General features: G+C 33.6%; 3 protein-coding genes across 3 annotated transcripts in view; all 3 read right to left on the bottom strand.

Moving 5' to 3' along the window:
• slit1b (slit homolog 1b (Drosophila)) overlaps positions 1-10,619 on the bottom strand; it is a 38,229-nt gene extending 27,610 nt beyond the window's left edge. The window contains 4 exon segments of the mRNA XM_042712158.1: positions 2,249-2,320; positions 2,800-2,871; positions 3,164-3,235; positions 10,170-10,619. Of these exon segments, the coding sequence (XP_042568092.1) occupies positions 2,249-2,320; positions 2,800-2,871; positions 3,164-3,235; positions 10,170-10,375 (422 nt within the window). The 5' untranslated portion in view covers positions 10,376-10,619.
• Positions 10,620-15,651: 5,032 nt separating this feature from the next.
• Positions 15,652-18,622, bottom strand: LOC109059893 (rho GTPase-activating protein 19-like). Its single transcript, XM_042712482.1, has 3 exons — positions 18,599-18,622; positions 17,337-17,610; positions 15,652-15,914 (listed from the first exon to the last, which is right to left on the bottom strand). The coding sequence occupies exons 1-3, from the start codon at positions 18,620-18,622 to the stop codon at positions 15,787-15,789; spliced, it is 426 nt and encodes a 141-aa protein (XP_042568416.1). The 3' UTR covers positions 15,652-15,786.
• Positions 18,623-19,808: 1,186 nt separating this feature from the next.
• On the bottom strand, positions 19,809-23,286 carry LOC109059900 (Kv channel-interacting protein 2-like). Its single transcript, XM_042712159.1, has 7 exons — positions 23,092-23,286; positions 21,980-22,049; positions 21,759-21,829; positions 21,432-21,539; positions 21,199-21,303; positions 20,789-20,851; positions 19,809-20,527 (listed from the first exon to the last, which is right to left on the bottom strand). The coding sequence occupies exons 1-7, from the start codon at positions 23,152-23,154 to the stop codon at positions 20,480-20,482; spliced, it is 528 nt and encodes a 175-aa protein (XP_042568093.1). The 5' UTR covers positions 23,155-23,286; the 3' UTR covers positions 19,809-20,479.

Genomic DNA, 23,286 nt, shown 5'->3' on the forward strand with positions numbered 1-23,286 from the left:
TGAGGAGTGTAACAATTCTGTTTTTTTTTTTTTTGTCTTGTCGCGCCTGTGTTCTGACCGGGACACGCATCACAGAAAGGTGAGGAGTGGGGGTGAGGGAGTGTAGAATTCTGTGAAACATGTGTTTTTTGACCCTTTTCAGGTATTTCATTACATCCAATACACAAAATAATGTTCTTTTTAGCAAACATGGATAAAAGCTATTAAAATTGCTTCATCATACAAAGTTTAAATATATTTAAAGACTATGCTCACTTTTAAAGTATATTGAGTTTGATGCTGAAATAACATTCTGTAACATTTAGATTAACTTAAATGCTTAAATGGTTTCAAAAAGGACTTTAAAGGGGAAAACCTTAATGTTCACACTTAAATATATTATATTATTATATATTATATTAAAGTATATATTTTCATAATAATTACTCTTGTGTAGTATGTTAAAGTGTACTTTTTTACAAATTAATTCCAACTGAAGCATGTTTGCTAAGCTAACAATGGAATACGCAAAATAAACATAGCACACTAACGCATCACACAAAAATATTGGTAAAACCAGTCAACTATTTTTGTAAAAAACAATGCGTTTCAGAAAGGCGGGGAAATGAGGAGATACAATAATTTGTAGTTTGTTGTAATTACATCTTGGGGTTTTTTATTTTTTTTTATTTTTTTTTTTTTTTTGGCCTGAGCTTGTTGGATGGTGCTGTTCATGCCTTTGTCCTAAATGAGATTTGAGGCACTATCATTTTGATTCCTACGATTCAGAACAACCTTCGCTTTAGGAGTGCACTTATAGTCCTTAAAATGCTGTCTTCATAGGCAGCTCACCAGGTTTTGGAATAAAGCTATTCACGCTACAGTATCCTGTCAAATGAAGAAAATTTCTGAGCATTCCTGGAGAGACAGAATAGCTTGAATGCTGAAGAATAATTAGTCTTTTCTGTCATCGTCATTCATAACATACACATTCTAAGCTAAGTTCACACATGGTTAGCACAAATTACAATTTTTGCTACCCACAGTGACAGAGTTGAGGAAAAATCTACATACCAATCATAATTAGCAATCACCCCTGTTATTTCCCCTCTTGATTAAATGTGTTAATTAATTGTGCATGGAGAACGGCACTATGGTGCCAATTAGCAAAGCAAGCCTAATGAATCTTCGAGTATTAGGAGACTATTACTTGTTTTAATGAACTAGCTCTTGATTTGTTTAATTGTCCGCCACAAAATTCAAACACAGAGCAAGAAAGAATGAACATTACCCACATGACCCTCATTATCATAAACCAATATTCCTGAGGTTACCAAAATGAGTGTCTCTGAAGGAAAAAAAGACCTTATGAATTTCATTTATAATAGCAGACATCTTTCCCTAAAGGCATGTGTGGGTGGTTGGGGGTGTTTGCAAGCAGATTGACTGAACGCACCACGTCCATATGGCAACTCACTAATGAGACAACTTGTGAAATGGCATGAACAAACAACCAAATAACAAGCAAACACAGCTGTCTTTAACTATTTGTTCACACCCATTATACCTCTTTCCATACTCCCACACATTCCTACATAGTTTCTTTTTTGACCCACTGCCCCCAACAGTAGAGACTTCACCAACTGTATTTGTATTCAACGATAAAAACCCTTGGCCAAACAACAGCTAACTAACCTAAGCTCTTATTGAGACATGAATGTCCAGGAAGATGCTACAAAAGCACGTCAAAGGTGTTTTGACACAAATTCATTGGGAGAAGTTAGGCTAAGCAAATTAGCCAAATATTATATTTTTGTCATGTTTATTGTCATATTTCAAAGACAATAGAATTATGAAATTGCCTAGAAATGGCAATTAACATGCAATTAAGTGTGTGAAAACATTACATTCAGTTTGCACTTAAGTATATTACTTCCGTAATTAGCACTCTTTTCTAAAGTTTAAGGTTGATTCCACTTAAGATTGGTATTAACATGTTAGCTAAGCAAACAATAGGATATGCTAGTAAACATAGCATAATATGCACAGCACACAAAAATAAAAGGTAAAACATTTTGATTAACCACAGTTAACTAATCTAAGCTCTTATTAAGATGTGATTGTCCAGGAAATCGCTATACAAAATGTTTTGGTACATATTTATTAGTAGAAGTTATTGCTAAAGATATTATCATGTTTTTGTGTAAGATTGGGTGGTTTCATCTCAACAAGCATTTCCTGATGATTCTGATAAGGAGCAGTCACTCACAGTCTGGAAAGAGCGGGATTTTTCAGGAACAGGAGCTCTGGGAGTTGCTGGAGACGGTTTCGGTTGAGACGCCTGCGGGAAGCACAAAGACATATGGCTCACAATTAAACCCAGTTTGAAGATTACTAACTAATTATCCTTGCACGCTGTAGCTTTCAAAGAAATAAATTTTGTGCCCGTTTCTAATTAGTTACACAAATTGTAGTGTTGACTGTATCAGTCAACCCTGTTACCAAAATCATTACTATTGTAAAGTTATTTAAATTTAAACATTTTCTTTATTTGTGGTAAACTACAAGCCAATATTTGTCTCAAACTAGCTTAGTTTAGACATTTTCAACCCTGTTACCCATTCTGAAATATATCTATATATAGAAAGAGAGACTTTTGTTTTTAGATTTTGTCTAAAGGTTTAATAGACTATTCCATTTCAAATGACTATCATATGACTTTGATATGTCAGGCTTTACAGTGTTAAAGCCTTCAAAACAGAACACTGTATTACAGAGAGAATTAATATTTTAGATAATATTTAGTTTCTCTAAACTCACAGTCTGTCCAACTCCTTCAGGTCACTGAAGGCTCCTCTATCAATAGTGACAATCTGGTTATCCATGAGGTGCCTGTATAAATTGATAAAGTAATGCACAGTGAAAGTTAAAAAGAAACCAAGATTCAACACAAAGTGGAGAAGAACGACCACACATTCCATTCCAACAGCATACAAACTGTAATTAAAATACAATAAAACTGTTTGCTTCTTAATTGTTGTTTACATGTTAAAATGTGCTATTGTCTGCTTCCTAGCTGTAGTTGTGGCATATATAAATGTCTATTTAAATGACTGAATCTCTATACATTACAAAATATAACAGAAATAAGATTGATGTGAAAAAATATATGGATAAAGCTCACAAAATTCGGAGGTGCTTAAGGCCAGCAAAGTCATCCTTGCCAATATGTGTGAGGTTGTTTGAGTTCAAGTCCCTTTAAAAGAAAGAAGAAAGAGGAATTGTTAATCACAAGGGAAATATTAATTATAACTTATTACTATTTTAAATAACTGTCAATGAGTTAATAAATCAAATGCAATTAAAAAAATTGTCAACCCTGTTACCAACGTTTTTGTTATTGTAATGTTAAGAAAAGTACCTAACAAATATTTTCTTAATTTATGCTAAACTTCTAATCAACATTTGACTTATTTTATATATTTTCAACCCTGTTACCCATTCTGATTTTTTTTTATATATTCTAAACTTCTTTTGACTTTTTTTTTTTATTTTATATTATGTTATTAATTTATGATATGTAAGAAATACATTCATGGGTATGAAAAAGTTATTAATATTTTTAAAATAAATGTATTGATATTGGCTATGAAAAGATTTGTGCATTTCAAAAGGAAGTGATGAAACAGCTCTAATTAAAGAAAAGTCAGCTAAGTGATTTAATTAATATCTCAATAGTTTTTCCCTGACAGTCATGAGATTCATGTAGGCAATTTTTGGACACCAGCACACAGGTGTTTTTAAACTGAAACCTAAGAAATGGATATAAAATATATAAAGACTACAATTTGGGCATGCAAAGCAGGGTTACATTCATTGTTTAGAGGTGGACACTGACAGGCTGCCCCTTTTGTAGTGAAAACATACATTTGCACACATATGTAGACTAGTGTCACCTGGGACATGGGCTGTAATGGCACTATTGTGGAAAAGAGCCCAGGTTTGACCAATCAAAGCAATGAATGAGGCAACTCCTTTAATCCTTTAATTAGTCCAGCATCTGCAGTCAATACTAGGACCATTAATGTGGAAAATTGGACCCAAAAGCAGCTTGATCTCTTTATCTGCTATACATCCCTACAGTTACCTTGAGAGCTTGAAAAAGAAGCTAATGGCTTGACACAGAAATATACATAACCAAAAGATGTTACCCATTCTGGTATATACATAAACACAGGGGGAAAGGTTGGGACAATCCCAAGACACCTGATCAGACAGGGGGCCAAGCAATTGTCAGCCTTACCCCTGGAACACGATTTTGAGGGGAGTCAATAACCTGTCCAGAAGTCCCATGAGCCCTATCAGCGCCCTTACTTAAGCACCTACACACCCTGAGAGTTTGGCCCCTAACAATCATCCATCCCATACTCCAGATTCAATCTATTCTAAACATTTTACACTGAACATATACTTAATTTAATTGACTTTATTTTTTCTAGAAACCAACATCCGATCCCAAACTAGCTAATATCTACTAAGTGACAGATTAATGTAGGCCACATTTTCAACCCTGTTACCCATTCTGGTATATACCTACACACCTTCAGTGTTCGGCCACTACCAATCACTTCTGATTTGATCTCTTGAACAGCTAGGCTTACACTGACCTCTTTTACAGTGCATTTTAGACATGAGATACCATACACTAAATTCAGGTTACAGCGAGATATTTAAGATTATTTACAAGGCATTACTTTTACAAATAATTGGAATGGAATTTAAAATATATATAGTGATACAAATATTTTTCTAGTAGTCAATAAGTCTGCATTTATATTGTGCATATCCATTTTGAAATGCCATATATTTTTCCTGTACTAGTATAGCTATGTAATTTGCAGATTCAGAGTGAATCACGCATTTATACATAGATATAATTTCCAAAACTTTGCAGTGTGTAATTGGTCATCGGTTTTCTTAACAGCGTGAAAAACAGTACTTTTATTCAATGGATTACAGGTATATAGCCTCGAAAGTGCGCTCACTTTACAATCACTAAAAATCTGTCACTCATCTCAGTTTGTGATCTCACAACGTTTATTAAAATCAATAAAGTTGTCTACACTAATGAATCTCTTACTTCGTGTTGTTGTTTACTAATGAGAGAGGATTCACAAAAACTTAAGCGTTTTGAGCAGTGAGTGGATTCTAACTGAGACACCTCTGATTGGCCATTGCATTCAGGAGATCAACAAACATATCTGTCATTAGCTAAATTTCTCACTGCTGCAAAAACGCACTGTAAATAGGAACATTTCACATTCTCCAGAGCTCAAACTCAAAAACACATTGGAGCATTTGCTAAATCTGTTTCGCCTGTAATCTTCCTTTGCTTTAGGGTGCTTATATTTAAAATTGACTTTGTGATTTTTTTTTTTTTTTACCTATGTTTTAATTTTTGAAACAATGTTTGTGTTCAAACATTGATTGGTGGACCCCCCCGCAGTGCCGCTGTGGACCCCGGTTGAAGACCCTTACACTAGATATTTAATACGATGATATAATCAATCAGTTTACATTCACTTTCAATTCATTTCATTCAAAAGGTAAAAACAGCTTGTACACAGATATTCTGTCCGTTCTCAACTCTGTAATTGGGCAGTGATATCATGTAGAGCCATCTGAACGCTGCAAACCTCAGCAGCCTTTTGCCCTCCTTCACGACCCTCGCCTCCCCCCAGCCAACTCAAATAACAGTGCCTCCGCAGCTCCATTCTTTACCACTGCATGGGCAAAGCTCAGGGGACGATGGGGGATATTATTTGGCTAGTGCACTCTCCTTGATAAATGACTCTGTTTGCTGCACATCGCCTAGGGAATGTCCTCCTCACTATACAGCTGCTGGCTGTTATGAATATTGCTTTCACTGCTAATTGTTCAACAGGGTTGAACACATTGAACCTCATCTAAATGCATTTTCATTGTTCTTTGTGGCACTTTACTGAATTGTTTGTAAGTCCTGTAACATCATTCCTGTTGAGGAAAAAGTCCTAACCTTAAGGTATGGTCACATTTACAGTCAAGGATGAAATCCAGTAATTTCAATTAGATTCCATGTGATTGGGAATTTTGTTTATTTTGCAATGAGTTAAAGATGGTCACATGGATTTCCCCCGATGACCAACAGAAGTTTGCTTGGTTTGAAAGTGACTTCTGTGTGAGCTTCATACATCGGTACACTATTGATAATAGACGTCTGATGTAATGAACGATTCATTCTTCTGATTTAAATCTTTTAATGAATCAGTTTCTGATTCACAAAACCAGCCTGAATGATTTGTTTGTCAATGGGACTGATTCGGTTCTTAAGTTCAACTTAATGAGTCAATAATCCAAATGCAGCAGTTAACAAAATTATCATATGACTTGGAATATAGTGCACAAGTCATATGGACTACTTTTAATGACACATTAAATGAATAGTTTACCCAAAAAAATTAAATACTTTTATTATTTGCTTACCCTGATTGGTTTAACAAAACCTGTATGGTAAAATTATGAATTAGGACCAAAAACTTTACTCCAAAAAAAGACAAATGAAGCGTAAAAGTAATCCTGCATGTCACATGAGCTATCATCATGACACAAGTACCAATGGGGTTTGATGTTACTCACATGTCGCCATATTTGATTTGGAGCTCTGAATATATGAGTTGATGAATGTTTTGATTTGATTTGTGAATGAACTACTTCAGTTTGTTCTGGTCAGAAGATTTGGATGTAACCACTGGAGTTGTATGGATTACCATTCCAATACCTTTTTAAAGTATAAAACTTTCGGACTGTCAGAAGACAGAAAGGCATACAGATTCAGCATGACATGACAGAATTTACATTTTTGAGTGAACAATTCCTTTAAGTGAAACATTTGCAATGTGAGGCACTGCTATACAATACAACAATCTTAGGAAACAAACATATCATACATCTCAGTATGATCTGAAAGCACACTCGAGGAGGACAATAACCGGAATCACATCCTCCGAATCAATGGAGATTATGTCCTACAGTATCAGTTACCTTTGTCATCTCTTGAGCCGCACGGAGGGTTTGATGGACATGCTCTGAGAGCTCTAACATGAGATACTCTAACCTCTGAGAGGCACAAACATGCTCATATACAGAGCTGGTGCATAATTTAAAGGCCGACACTGTAAACAAAACCAGAATACAACAATTGTGTTGTACTTTCTCTGAATAAAATATAACTGACTATGCACAACTATCTATCTATCTGTCTGTCTGTCTATCTACCTATCTATCTATTTATCTGTCTGTCTATCTATCTGTCTGTCTGTCTGTCTGTCTGTATGTCTGTCTGACTGTCTGTCTGTCTGTCTGACTGTCTGTCTATCAATCTATCTATCTATCTATCTATCTATCTATCTGTCTGTCTGTCTGTCTGTCTGTCTGACTGTCTGTCTATCAATCTATCTATCTATCTGTCTGTCTGTCTGTCTGTCTGTCTCTCTATCTGTCTGTCTGTCTGTCTGTCTCTGTCTGTCTGTTTGTCTATCTATCTATCTATCTATCTATCTATCTATCTGTCTCTGTCTATCTGTCTGTCTGTCTGTCTGTCTGTCTGTCTGTCCTGTCTATCCGTCTGTCTGTCTGTCTGTCTCTATCTATCTATCTATCTCTGTCTATCTATCTATCTGTCTATCAGTCTATCTATCTATCTGTCTATCTCTCTGTCTGTCTGTCTGTCTGTCTGTATGTCTGTCTGTCTGTCTATTGTTTATTCTGTCTTTTTTTTTTAGTTTTTTTTTTTGTCTGTCTGTCTGTCTGTCTGTCTATCTGTCTGTCTGTCTGTCTGTCTGTCTGTCTATCCATCCATCTGTCTATCTATCTGTCTGTCTGTCTGTCTTTCTGTCTGTCTGTCTATCTATCTATCTGTCTGTCTGATTGTCTGTCTGTCTATCAATCTATCTGTCTATCTATCTGTCTGTCTGTCTGTCTGTCTATCTACCTGTCTATCTATCTATCTGTCTGTCTGATTGTCTGTCTGTCTATCAATCTATCTGTCTGTCTATCTATCTGTCTGTATGTCTGTCTATCTACCTGTCTATCTATCTATCTGTCTGTCTGATTGTCTGTCTGTCTATCTGTCTATCTGTCTGGTCTATCTATCTATCTATCTATCTGTCTGTCTGTCTGTCTGTCTGTCTGTCTGTCTGTCTGTCTGTCTGTCTATCCATCCATTTGTCTATCTATCTATCTGTCTGTCTGTCTGTCTATCCATCCATCTGTCTATCTGTCTGTCTTTCTGTCTGTCTATCTATCTGTCTGTCTGATTGTCTGTCTGTCTATCAATCTATCTGTCTGTCTATCTATCTGTCTGTCTGTCTGTCTGTCTATCTATCTATCTGTCTGTCTATCTATCTATCTATCTATCTATCTATCTATCTATCTATCTATCTATCTATCTATCTGTCTATCTGTCTATCTACCTGTCTATCTATCTATCTGTCTGTCTATCTATCTATCTGTCTGTCTGATTGTCTGTCTGTCTATCTATCTATCTATCTATCTATCTATCTATCTATCTGTCTGTCTGATTGTCTGTCTGTCTATCAATCTATCTGTCTATCTGTCTGTCTGTCTGACTGTCTGTCTGTCTGTCTGTCTATCTATCTATCTATCTATCTATCTATCTTTCTGTCTGTCTGTCTGATTGACTGTTATCTATTTTTATGTGGTTTGGTATCTTGATTTACTGTTGTTTATACCAGGCCTCCCTCTAGTGATGAGGTTTGATAGCTTGTTATGTTTGTGTCTCTCTCTCTCTGTCTGTCTGTCTCTTTCTCTCTCTCTCTCTCTCTGTCTGTCTGTCTGTCTGTCTGTCTATTATGTGTTACTGACATAATTCCTGTAAATTGATTTTTCTCTATGTAAACAGTACATTTCTAGTCCACTTAAAAAATATAATGCAAATGTTATTGTGTTTACCGACTTGTGTTGATCAGGACTTTTGGGTTTCATTGAGTTTAATTTTGTAAGTTTGGGTTTAATTTTGTACAGTCAAGCTCAGTAAGTAAATCATGCATACACATCATTATACTTAAGTACTGTAGCTATATTTAAACAGCAATGCACCGATAATTTAGTCAATACCGATAAGCCGATAATAGTACTTATTCATAATTTAAATTATTTTTATATTTTACATTTTATTCATTAATTTATTTTATTTTATTAGTTTTTTATATTTCTATAATATTTGTTTGTTTTAGTTATAGTAATTTTAGTACTTCAACTTATTTTATTTCAGTTTAGTTACTTGCCAACACAAATTTTCGAATTGTAAAGTTTTTAATGTAATATTTATTTAACAAAATTTCAGCTTTATTTTAATTTGAGAAAATGGTTTTAAAGTTTTCATTAGCAATATCTAACAATCAGTTATAATCTCACGAATAGCAAATATTAAAGAATAATTATAATATATATATACTATATATATATTATATATATATATATATATATCCCATTTAAATAAAATAAAAATATTTTTAAATAAAAAGATATATATTTGAAAAAAACCTTTTTAAAGTGAATTTATGTACCACAAAGTTCTAAAGTACTGTATGAAAAATGGATATTCATATTCATTTTTAGATTTGTTAATGGTTACATTTAAAAGTGTTATCAAATTATTACTGCTTTTAAAGATTATCTTTAAAGGAGTCTTTGATGATTTGTCATTTGTAGATTCAAATGATAGCGATCATTACAAAAATCTCTAATATCGGCTGATAATCAATATGGCACTGATATATTGTGCATCCCTAATTATAATATTTGCCATTATAAATTAATTACTAAACATAAAATCCATGTTTTTATAAACTAAGCAGCAAGTCGAAATTATTTTCTGTAGTTTTTCCACTTGTTTCGAACACAGAACATTTCTTAAGTTGCCAGATACAATTTTTGGAGTAGATTAGATCTACAATATCACTAGACATACTTTACAGATTCAAAATGTAAGTATCAAGCACATAAAATATATCATGTTAAAGCCAAGAAAGGTGACGAATGTCAGCCTACGCCATTCACAAATCCACAATCATGCACATACATTAGAGTGACGTATCGTGACACAGCTGCAATCAGCAGATCATACTCACAGTCGTTCTGTGTTCTTTGGTATATTTCGTGGCATGTTTTTGAAGGCAAGTCCATGGCAGTCCACAGCGGTGCCTGTGCAGGAACAGTGAGGAGGACACGCTTCGGACTGACCCGCCAGCAGAAGGACGCTCAACAAACCCCAAATCCACAAACCACAGCTGGGAAGCATCAGCTCAACATTCAGACAGCCAGTCCTGACCGTCATCTCCAACCCAAAGCTCAAAGAAGCGGGTCGGAACCTCTATGGCTGCTGCAAATGCCCAAACATAAACTACAGGAAAGGTATCACTTCTTGAAACACTCAAAATGTCAAAAGTAAAGCTAACAGACCTCAGTTCCCTCAGGAATAACAGAACTTGTTATTTTCTTCTCTCCAGGTTGTTTTTTTGTCTGGTCTTTATGTGGTGCTTGTCTTTCTACAGTGATCCTCTCTCTCTCTCTCTCTCTCTCTCTCTCTCTCTCTCGCTCACTTTCCTCCAGGGTAGAGCTCTGGAAAAAAAGACAGACTTGTACAATCTCACACACTCGTCCTCCCTCATTCACACATAGGAATCATCCATCAAAGGATCTACAAATCACAGCTTCTGACTCCTCCCAGTCAATATTACACCCTCCAACAGTTTCTAACGGTCACACAAACACACACACACACAGAGAGAGTCACAGTAATGGGAGTCCTGTAGATGCCCACGGTCCAGCTCTCTCTCCTCTGGGTAATTACACTCTCTGTCTGGGGTCTGGAGGAGGAAGAGGGAGGAGGACGACGCTGTACAAACACAATAACTAAGCATTTATGTGCACACAAGTATGTGGAACTTTGTGGAAGTATGTGTTTAGGGAATAATTGTAGATATTTATGTGTTTATGTGTATGTGGGTATTTGTGGATTTGTGTGTTTATGTGTTTATTTGTTGATTTTTGTGTTTAGGGAATAATTGTAGAATGTATTATAGACAACAACATCAAAATAATAATATGCTGGTTTAATAATTTATTTGGTTTAAAATGGACATTTCTCATGCCATAGGTGAATTACACAATCAAGCAATGGACCATGAGTATAAACTAGGCTATACAAGCAGACAGACATAACTAAATTAAAATATAAATAACAATAATATATATATATATATATATATATATTATATATATATATATATATACATATATATACACACATATATGTCTGTTGCAGCATAGCCTATTATACTTAAAGGATTGTATATAGTACAATTATATAAGTTTATATTTATATATAATATAAATACCACACACACAGAGAAAGTGTATAAATTATATATATTGTGTGTGTGTGTGTGTGTTACATTATAGAATTATGAAATTGTTTATAGTTATAATATGTGTGTGTGGTATATAGGGATTGTATATAGACAAAAGTGTTTTGTTTAATTTTATATATATTATTTATATTTTAAATAAGTAAATATGTGTGCTGGTGTGCAAGTGGTTGAATTGGTGAGGTTTGTATGGTTGTGTAGTTTTGCTCAAATATTATGGAAGTAAAAAAATAAAAAATAAATAAAATACCTACAATAGAGGTCAAAATAGAACTTTAATAAAATATAAAAGTAAAAAAAAAAAAATTAAATTGTATTATTTACAAATTTCAATTGTAGCTTATGATGCTTATGATTTTATTAATACAGTTGTCTGATTGATTTTATAGTCTCAAGCATTTAGAAATCACGCAAAAGAAAATTAAGCATTTTACGATAAAACCATGGTTATTTTATTTTATTTTTTTGAAGAAATTAATGAGGCTGTATTATCTATAGCAAAAAGGTGGCCAAAAATGAAAGATTAAGTGGATATTTGAATTAAATGTTTGGTCAATAGCATATATTAAACAGTCTATTTAATCGTCCTGTGAGTATAACAGCAGCAATTACCAGTCATTTGGCTCCCTTTGCAGGCATTTGTAATAGCATGTAATGCACATAAATTGTTTATAGAGGTAACAGAATAACTTACTATAAAGCTGCTTTGAAACGATATGTATTGTGGATGCTATATAAATAAATAACTGGACTTACTATTAGAGAGTGCAAGCAAACAAATAAATGAATGAGCTTAACCTGCCCTTACTGTCTCATAAGGGCCGGATGTGGCTGTGGTCATAATAAATATACACAGTACACATATATACTATGTAAACAAAAACTTTTATTTTGATTTAGATTTAAGCCAGTTTTGCTTGTGGGTGCAATATTTTGCATATAAAATAAAGAAATTAACAACATATTCAAGAGATGACAGTGGGTCACATTAGTAGGGTTAAACACATAAACACTTAAATCAACCCAAAATGTACTGGTTAGGCTTACAACGATCACAAAATAAAAGGACAGCTGTGTCTTCAACAAGACCACAAAATGAGCAGCTTTCATCAACATCAGAATATTTACAGACCATCTGAACCTGTAGCTCATATAACGCATTCAGGCTGAGAGTACACACTCTTTTAGAGCTCGTTAAGTAAGTACTTAATTGTCCACTCACAATTAAGTATCCACTCATTGGTGCGGAGGGATATTAACTGTGCGGCAGCGCCCTCTAGTGCACAGAACTACCGCACAAACACAGCACAAGAAAATCACTCCGCACACCTAGAGGATGAACAAACGAGACAATTCAGCTGCTTAAAGGCAACAGATACCAACCTGCCCAACTTCCACATGTCCCATCAGTACACACACTATTACATAAAACCTCCCACTTAACAATTACACAATCCAAATGATAAGTTTGCAGTTAGCACCCATATCTAAACTTGAAAAAATTAGCTCCTCTTTTCTTCAGCACTTCAGGAATCGCTGATTATTGTGAAAGTGCATTACAATTTGTAAGTTGTAAAGTCCATCATCAGCATGCAATATTAAACTTGAAAGCTTGCATGCTTATTTAAAGGGGTAAAAGATAATATTTCCAGTTGTTTCAACAATTTAGCTACCCCCTTTGCAAAATGTTAGACTTAAAACAGATTTAGAGAAGCAAATATAAAACCAATTGTAGGAATGTGCATTTGGACAGTGCCTGTAACCAAACACATCTGAAAGAGCAGTATATAAATGATGGACAATGAAAGGAAGTGACATCAGTGAGCATAAAAACAAGCACTCTGCTTTGAGGAATAAGACAGGAGACGTTCAGGATCAAAGCCAAACCAGCATTAACAGTACTTCCTTTCACCACATCTGTAATGCCCACTGAAGTTCACGATTATTCACTCTTTTGATTAAAGAAGTTTGTGTTATGATGTGTTGTGATGAATCATTCACATGATCCTCTTACCCGATGTTATTTTGAATTTTTGCAATTAAATGATTATTATTATGATTTTGAAACAAAACAAAAACACAGTAAAACCAAAGCAAAAGAACTAAATGCAACAACACAATATCAAAGAAAAGCAAAAAGAATAAATAAATAAAAGCAAAGCAAAACACATTAAAATTAAAAAAAATAATAATAATTAAACAGACTAAAAAATTAGATAAAAAACAAATAAAATTAAAACAAAACTTGAAAAACCAACAAAAACAAAAATCTAAGCAAAACTATTTAAGACAAAGCAAAAAAAGTAAATAAAAACAAAAATACTAAACACAACAAAAAAGAAAACAAAACCAAAGCAAATAAAAAAACAGCAAAGCAAAACCAAGATGAAATCAAAACCAAACAAAGGCTGGTATACACTACACAACTTTGCCCCATTTCCCCTGATTTACTGTAATCTGTTCAGATTTTAAAAGTGGTGTATTAAGTAAATAACTGATGACATGCATGTGTGTGAGCAGTAAACTGCTGCTGACCTGAAGGCATTCATCTCACTGGATCACAGCGGATGTTCTCCTTCCCCTCCTGTCTGCAGCAGGCTGGCTCCCCAAAACCTTCTTCTGCATTCAAACATTCATTACACACACAGTTTATGCACTTATACATACTCTTTCAAACACTGAATGCTGCAGTGTGTTTTTATAGCACAGCCCCTTTAATCTACTTTGCTGCATCACTTTGTAACAGCAGACTGATCACTGAACTAAAGCACACACAGCTGCACTTGCAGAGATGCCACCATCACCTTTGATTACTTCTGTGTTATCATCTGAAGCAGAGATAGAGATCTGACCTTGAATATCCCACCGAAGGAGCGCAGGGGCGCGTGTGTTTTTTACTGGTATGAGTCGTGTTCTCACTCGCAGGAGTGCCAGGAGTCGACTTATTCTGAGGTGGAGCTATTAGCAGTTAAAAGATAAAAGATAAAATGAAGAATTGAGATTTTCTTTCTTTTTTATTTTTAAATGAATCACAAAAATAAATAACAAAACTGCAGACTAATAGAATTAGAAGTCAACAGCAAGTTATAAATTACAGTAATTATAGCTAAAAATGCATGCAGTGTATTATTGTAATGTCATTAATAATAATAATAATAATAATAATAATAGCATGATTTAGCTTTTTTAAATAAAATTATTATAGTTAAATGAACAGTCAAATATTTTTAAAAAAGCCAACTCAAGGGGTCTGTTGTAATTAGTATATTAATTTAAAAAAATGTTGGGTTTTAAAAACCCACACAATGTAATTATTGTAAAAATTAATGGTAGCATAATAAAAATGCCACCTAAAGAGGTCTGTTGCTATTAAAATAATAATAATAAAACAATTTATATTTTGTTGTTTTTGAAAAATTATAATAAATCAGACTGACTGTACCCATGAAACAGGACTCAGTGTCTCTCTCACCTGTTGGATGAGTTGTCTTCTTCAGAGTTTGGCATGTGATCGGTGACGTGTCGACAGAGCTCTCGGAGCACCTCTTCAGTGTGACCGCACTCGTGCTGCGCTCCTCTTACAGCAGATATGAACGGAGAACCGTGGACTGACAGCAGCTCCAGATCATCCTGACAGCACACACGAGAGCAGGATCACACAGTGAAGAACAAACAAACGCCACAATCCTTGGAGTGAATCGTTCTGGAGTGAACAGTTTCGGTGATCGTTGAATTAAGACTTGCTTGTTTCCTTGGATTGAATGGTTGTGTTTTCCGTGAGATGAAGAGAAAACTGACATGGAAAACTTTAAAGCTCCTTAACTTTAAAGAAGATAATGTCATGTGAGCGGTTAAAAATTGTGACTGTCGTTTAAAACGCAATTTACTAATAAGATGAAAAAGATGTAAGGTTTTTTGTTTTATTATGTAATTATATCAGGGGCATGCTAAAACACCTTGCTCTATAAAAATAGGAAAGATCAATATGAAACTTCCTCCAAAATACTTGATTATGCTGAATTTTCAATACAACTGATCTTATTGCATTGATAACTAAAAAAAATATATAATAATAACAACATTAATTATATATCTTTATTTTTACAGCTCAATAGGAACTGGAATCAATACTGCATAATCAGGAATTTATTCTAAAATCTCCTTTGAAGATTGGTTTGCGTGACCAACAGAAAGCTGCTGGTTTAAAGGTGACTTTCAATGTGAGCTGTGTTCATTCTGCAAACTGTTGTTCTGAAAAACAGGACTGCACTTCAAGTGTCTAAATACTTTTGGGGGCCTCTGTATTTAATTACAGTCATTAGGAGTCACTAAGAGTCCTAGAAGCGCTGTACATCTGAAACTCAGTTTTGCTGAGGAACATGATGAGTTGATATATCTGGGCTACTCCTTCCTCTGTGAGAGGCATGCTGAACACAACACCTTTGTCTGGAAAAAAGGAAAGATTAATAATTAAACATTCCTCCAATAATAATGTGTTTCATGCTGATTTTTTCAACACATTTGATCTTATTGCATTGAGCTTTCTAAAGATTTACAGCCTTAGTTTGTAACAAATTAATTTTCTTATATATCTGCATATTTTTACTTGCTCACTAGGAACTGGAAGTCAATATTCTCTGCATAAAATGGTACTAAATTTATTCTAAAAACTCCTTAACATTAATTGGTGTGAAGAAGAAAGAAGAAAGAAGAAGAAGAAAAAAAAAACACTGGCTGTTTAATCAGAGTTTATTACAATTATAGATGGATTCAGTGGAATAAATTAAATACATCATAAAATATTGCAACAATCCATTTTGTATAATGTAACTTGAAATTTCTTGAAATTAAAAACCTCATGATAAAGTTAAATATACCTTGAAATAAAATGTAGCAGACAACAAAGTAAATATAACATATAAAAAGTATAATATTATATATAAAAAATATTTAAGAAATAACTTTCATGCAAAAATGCCATATCTATATGACAAGGCATATTTCATGTCATTCTTTTGCACACAAAGGCTGCAAATATTTAATAAAAAAGTACACTAAAACCTGTCATATTGTGAAAAATTATTACAATTTAAAATAAATGTTTTATATTTGAATATACATTCAAATGTAATTTCTTCATGTGATCAAAGCTGAATTTTCAGCATCATTACTCCAGTCTTCAGTGTCACATGATCTTCAGAATCATTCTAATATGCTGATTTGCTGCTCAGGAAACATTTCTGATTATGATCAATGTTGAAAACAGCTGTGCTGCTTCATATTTTTGCGGAAACCCTGATATATTTTTATTTCAAGATTTGATGAATATAAAGTTCAAAGAACAGCATTTATTTGAGATAGAAATTATTTAACAATTGAATTTATATATATTAAAATGAATTTATTTTATATTTACAACTGAATGTATTCTATATCAGTGCCTTCTATTTATTTGGGAACCAAATACTTTTGGTCACACAAAGAAACCAAACAGGTCCTGACTTTAGTTTGGCCATTACTGTTGACTGCAATGAATCTAGAGCCGGCTAGTCGATAGCAAAACCCAACAGCAGGAAACTAGCTTGAATAGCAATCGGTAAACTTCAGAGAACTTCCCAAAACAGATGATGTCATTCTCAGACTGAAGGTTATTCAATAGTTTTTGTCAATAGCGTCTGGAATCTTCCCACAGAAGAATCACCGGTGTCTCCACCATTAACTCAAAGTCATACTGACAACAGCCTGGTTGTACATTTGTAGGATGCATGAGGACGAATTAATGTCCACTGCAGGCTGAAACAGAGAAAGCAAAGGAAGAGGAATACATAGTCAATGGAAACTGGCTACAATTATCAAAAACCTTCTGACCTTTGCGTTTGAGGAAGTTGAACGAGCAGAAGAAGCCTCCAGCTGTAGTGCCATTGGGTGTCTTGGGCTCCTCGTCACCCAGTAACTGTGAGAATTCAGCCCCCGGGAGGTCGATGAGTCGCGTGATATTGCTCAGCACCAGCTCGGTGAAGGCCTCGGGCCGCTCATGACACAGCTTCTCCACGAAGAAGTCAGGGTTGAAGATGATGGGCTGCAGGCCGTCACCACTGCCGCCCGTTTCTGACTCCTGATCACAACACTGCACACCGTGCCCCTGCGAACACACAAACACATGAGCTCCCTACATCATGCTCATTTTATTGTTTATCTACCTAGCAATTAAAAAAAAAAAAAACTTGAACATGCAGTTGAACATACAGTGACTTAAATACATATTTTCCATTATAAGAACATTTTTAATTTCTGAATTAATATGTAACTTTTATTTTTTGAGATGCATAAAGTAAAAATGTCGGGGTGACATAACTATACTTTTATCATAGTATTTTTTTTTTATTTAAGAATTGAAATCTTAAAAAAAAGCATAAAATAATTTGACAAACTCTTATTATTATTTCTTAAATATATATTTAAGCAAAACTGTGACACTTTTCATTAATATCTTTAATTAATGTAACATTTGTCATGTGGTGCAACCAACATATAAAAACAGGAAATGGCAGGAAATGTGAGTCAAAGTCAATAAATCTCTTAAAATATCCATTAATGTAAATAAACTAAGCTAAGGTTGGTTCAGGTTTAAAATGTCAAGTGGTGCGACTCAAAAACTCAATATTTATGAATTAATATTCATGATATTTGTAAAAAATACTTTTCAAAATACACTGAAAAACATATTTAAAATATTTTTATTATTAATGACTAAGATTATATTCAGGATGTAAGAAAAATATGTTATTTCTTTTTACTTGACAGTTACACCACATGACATCAAAATGAATCTTTACTTTTCTTTAGTTTAGTTTAGTTATTTATATTTATCATATTCTGGAAGAATCCCACATTCATTTCACCACAGAATTTACACGCTTTTCTACAGTTCGTAAAAGAATACCATAGTAACATTACTTCATGTTTATGCTCATTCAAAGTTACCACAAGTTTTCTACCTCAGTGCTTCCACCCAACAACGTCTTTGCAGTTATTCAAAGTGTAAATATTTTACTGTATTTTCAGACTATATGTGTTTGGCTAACATTTCTGTAAATAAATATTCATTACCTTCTGTCTTGTTTGTTTACATCAGTGTCTTTCTCTGCGGCCATCTTTCATCTTCTGTTTGAATCCGCCGCTGCTGAGGTGTTAACTATGGGATTAAATTAGACTCAAAATGATTAATAGATGCACACAAAATGATCCATGTACTGCATAAAATTGTATACATGTATCTTACTAACCACAAACAAATGCCTTTCAGTTTGATTCGGGATTAAATGACTGTGTAGCGATTTGTACAAATACAGACATATTTGCGAATAAAAATGTTCTGTTCTGCATTAATATATCATAAATTGCTCAATCAAAAAGGAATCCATGCATATGTGGATCAGGTGACATGCGTGCATTAATTGACATCTAGTTCGTGTCGATCTTGTTCGGTTCATTTGGATTTTGAGACTTCTTTTTCGCAGTTTTGAAAGGCATTTGTTTGTGGTTAGTAAGATACATGTATAAAATCTATGCAGTACATGGATAATTTTGCATGCATCTATTAATCATTTTGAGTCTAATTTCATCCCATAGTTAACCGCTGCTTAATCATGATTGGACAATGCAGGGAACGTAGGCGGGGCCATGGAGCTAGGCGCGTTTGCTCAGCGCTCATTGGTCTATTTAAATGTTTCAGAGATCTGGGAACAGCCGTGAATACGTCGATCTTCTTTCTGCACGCAGGTTGTCATTTAAATTATTAAGTGATTATACAAGAAGGGAACCTTTTAAATGTGTAATATTAATTTATAATTAAATATTAGCATTTCTCATTTTTTCATTGTTGCTAAAATGTTAACACCGTAATTATAAAAGTCCGCTTGCAGTGCCAAAATAAATATTCAGCTTGCTTTTTGTGCTATGATCAACATGAATTTACGATTTCATATGAGACATTAATCTTTTTATAAAAGGATTCAAAGTCTATAGATTGAATCAAAGTGAGATGTGATGTAAATTATGATTTTGCTTATAGAAATACAATTAACACTTTTGTGCATAGCAATCATGAATTTATTTGTTAACATAAACAAAGAAATCAATAAAATAAACTTGAAAAGATTGACCAAGCTTAAACATCTTAGCAAACACATGAAAAGTCCACATGGAATCTGCATTATCTACTCAAAATTTATAGTAGTCTATAAATGATATTTAATCGATATATATATATATATATATATATAAATTACTGTTTTAAAACACCAAAAATGCTATTTTAAAATTAGCCTAATGCAATGTGTGTGTTCTAAAGTCTTATCAGAAATAGACTACATTGATTGAAAACAGTAAAAATTTAAAGGATAAATAAATATAAATGTATTTATTTGGGAGAATGTAAAACCTCATTAGTGTGAATCTCCAAAAATCTATTCCACTTTTGCATAGTTTGTTACATCAAATTCTGCCAATTCCATAGTCTTTCCCTTCAGTGATATTGATTGTAAACTGTTGTGCATAAACATATATTTTAAAGTAGCGTAAAAATAAATTACATCTGACATTAATAATTTATGCAGATCTAGGAAACATAACAGTGATATGATATAACGTGTTAGTGCACTTAAAATTGTGTATTTAAAAATATATAATTCACAAACAAATTTAAAACTGAAAGAATCTCACTTTTAAGAGCCTTTTTTGTTGAATTGGCTTCATATATCTCTTTATATCAATTATATTAAAAGAAAAAAAAGAATGCGCAGACAGTGGCGTATGACAGCTGATCTTCAAAGACATCATTTCATCCTCAGGGGGTAAAATAACATGGCATGCTCTTATTGCACCTGTTCAGGTGTTCACTGGTAGTCTTTTGTTGTAGGTGCAAAATGGAGGAAGGCATCGAGCAGAAGCCACAACAGATCAAACACTGCTGCTGTTGAGAAATATTTGCCAAAGATCATCATGCAGAGCTAAATTACGTGATCCAACATCTGCATGGACTCCATGATGGCCTCATCCTGAACAAAAAATAGTAAAAAAAAAAAAAAAAACATAAAACATATTAAAGGAATAGTTGATTGAAGTTGACAAAAATTAAAACGTGCTATCCAATTAATATCCCAATAACTATCATTGCAGGTCATGTATTGTAGGTATCAACCTAAGCAGTGTCTAATATATCTTTAATAAAATTCACATTCTAAAAACAAGGCTTTTACATTTAATACCAAAAGCATGAAAAATTATAGAAATAATTAGTTTTCATGTCATCCTTGTACCTTTTGACACGACTCCAGGAACTCCTCCATTGTGACGACACCATCGTTGTTGCGGTCCATTTTCTGAGTGCAAACAGATAAACAATCAGTAAATGAATAATTTGAGACCTATTGTACTAGAAACATGGCAAGCATTAGAAGTTTAAAAGAAAGAATAATGAGAATAAGTGCTAGTTTCCTTTTCATGTTTTTTCTTCTGCTCATCTTGCAGTTATTTGATCAAAAATACACTAAAAACAGTAATACTGTGAAATATTATTACAATTTGAAATAACTGGTTACTATTTGAATACATTGTACATTTTGTGATCAAAGCTGAATTTTCAGCATCATTACTCCAGTCTTTTTCATTATCAGTATCACATGATCCTTCAGAAATCAGTCTAATATGCGGATCTGGAGATTTTGACCTGGAAGAAACTTTCGACATGTTCTGTAGGTGCGCTGTCCTTCATACACGGATATGTATACTTCCCCATCAAATCATAAATAGACTTCATAATATCATTCATTTCCTAAAACAGAAAGAACAAATGAATGAATACAGTAATGGATTCACGTAAATGGCCAGATTCTGCACTGGAATAAATGTTAAAATACACAGTTTAGTGTGAAGCTAGTCTATGCGTCTGTGATACTGTACCTCTTTAGTGACGCATCCATCTTTGTTAAGATCATACAAACTGAAGGCCCAACAAAGTCTATCAGTGACGGTACCACGCAAGATGATTGACAGGCCAACCACAAAATCCTGAAGCCAATGAGAGATACACCAGTAAGTGTAAAAGAACGAACAATCTTAATATGCAACTTTATGATAACATGATAAAATACATGCAAATGAATTTATGATACTTTTCAAATTTGACATAGTTATTATATATTACTATATGCTTTTGAATTAATTACTGTAAGTATATGGTATATGAATTACATTTATTCATATTAAGTATATGAACAGCAAACTGACCTCAAAATTAACTGCTCCGTTTTTGTGTTTGTCAAAAGCCTCAAACAGGAAATGAGCATATGCACTAGAATCTTCAAGAGAATTTGGGAAACACAGAGGGATTTATAAAGGTCTCTTTAAATTCAGTTAATTAATAGAGTTGGAACATAGAACTACAATAGAATTTATAAGGTTGGAACAAATTAACTGGTTTAATTAGGCTTATGCATTAATTCACTCACCTCCTTGAGGAAAAAAATTAGAGTAGATTAACTTAAAAGTCTCTTCATTTACTAATCCAGTGGGACATTCCTATAGCACATAAAAATAGTCATACACAAAAATATAATGAAAATATTTCAGTATTTAAACTAAGGGATACTCCACCGTAAAATGAAAATTTTGTCATTAATCACTTACCACCATGTCGTTCCAAACCCGTAAAAGCTTTGTTCGTCTTCGGAACACAATTTAAGATATTTTGGATGAAAACCGGGAGGTTTGTGACTGTCCCATAGACTGCCAAATAAATAACAGTGTCAAGGTTCAGGAAAGATATGAAAGACATCGTCAGAATACTCCATCTGCCATCAGTGATTCAACCGTATTCTGACGATGCTTTTTATACTTTTCTGGACCTTGACACTTATACTTTTCTGGAGTCTTGACACAGTCACATTAAATCCCGGTGTTCCAAAAGACTTATACAAAGCGACGATTTATACTTTTCTGGACCTTGACACTGTTATTAAATTGTGTTCCAAAAATGACAAAATTTTCATTTTGGGGAGGAGTATCATTTTAATAACAATAAAAACGATTTGAGAAAATAATTGTAAAAAGGCACAGAGACCTTCGATATGTATCCAACACAGAAAGAAGAAGAATTCGTAAGCGTAAACTAGCCAATGTCACGGAAAACCCAACCCGATTTCATGAGAAAACATAAGTATTTTACGAAGTTGTAATTTCGTACAAATTCATACAACATGGAAAATGCATTATTTGTACAATAAAAAACCCATGGGCATGAGCTGGTCGTACAAAAATGTAACATTAAATAGTTACGAATAGCTGCGAATTATCATGCGACTTTTTGCAAAGTCTGTCACCAAACCCACAAACCATGAGTAGTCTTTCTTAGTTCACATGAGGCGAAGCTAGCCAATCACAACAAAGGTGATTTACATTTAGGAGTTTTAAAGGTACAGTAACTTTTTTTGCTTGTTTAATTCTAAGTGTCGGAGAGAAGAAGAAACACACTTATATAAAAATATATAAACTTATTGTAGAGTCCATTAATAAATCAAACCAGTAGGGAGCTTACAAAGTCATTAAGGGAAAAGTTTCTTACATTTTTGAAACTTCTATAGAGGATTTGTAGCTCTGTTTTGGTGAACTTGGTCTGTTCCAACATTTTTTCCAGACTATCCGGCCTGCAGCACACAGTGGCAAGCTCAAAATCCTCCTCTATACTGTCTATATGACAGATAAAAAAAAAAATTACACATAAAATTAAAAAGCAATACTTAATTCATTTTAGAGATGC

This window comes from Cyprinus carpio, chromosome A22 (assembly GCF_018340385.1).
Source record: "Cyprinus carpio isolate SPL01 chromosome A22, ASM1834038v1, whole genome shotgun sequence".
Lineage (NCBI taxonomy): Eukaryota > Metazoa > Chordata > Actinopteri > Cypriniformes > Cyprinidae > Cyprinus > Cyprinus carpio.

What these genes read in the sequence shown, in the direction of transcription:
- LOC109059893 (XM_042712482.1), bottom strand. Translation starts at nt 18,622, where the DNA reads ATGGCCGCAGAGAAAGACACTGAT. An exon ending in CCGCAGAGAAAGACACTGAT is followed by an intron (nt 17,611 to 18,598) that starts GTAAACAAACAA and finishes GTGTGTTCGCAG; the next exon opens with GGGCACGGTGTGCAGTGTTG. An exon ending in CAACTTCCTCAAACGCAAAG is followed by an intron (nt 15,915 to 17,336) that starts GTCAGAAGGTTT and finishes CCTTTTTTCCAG; the next exon opens with ACAAAGGTGTTGTGTTCAGC.
- LOC109059900 (XM_042712159.1), bottom strand. Translation starts at nt 23,154, where the DNA reads ATGTTGGAACAGACCAAGTTCACCAAAACAGAGCTACAAATCCTCTAT. An exon ending in TAATTTTTTTCCTCAAGGAG is followed by an intron (nt 21,830 to 21,979) that starts GTGAGTGAATTA and finishes ATTCTCTTGAAG; the next exon opens with ATTCTAGTGCATATGCTCAT. An exon ending in ATGTCGAAAGTTTCTTCCAG is followed by an intron (nt 20,852 to 21,198) that starts GTCAAAATCTCC and finishes GTTTGCACTCAG; the next exon opens with AAAATGGACCGCAACAACGA.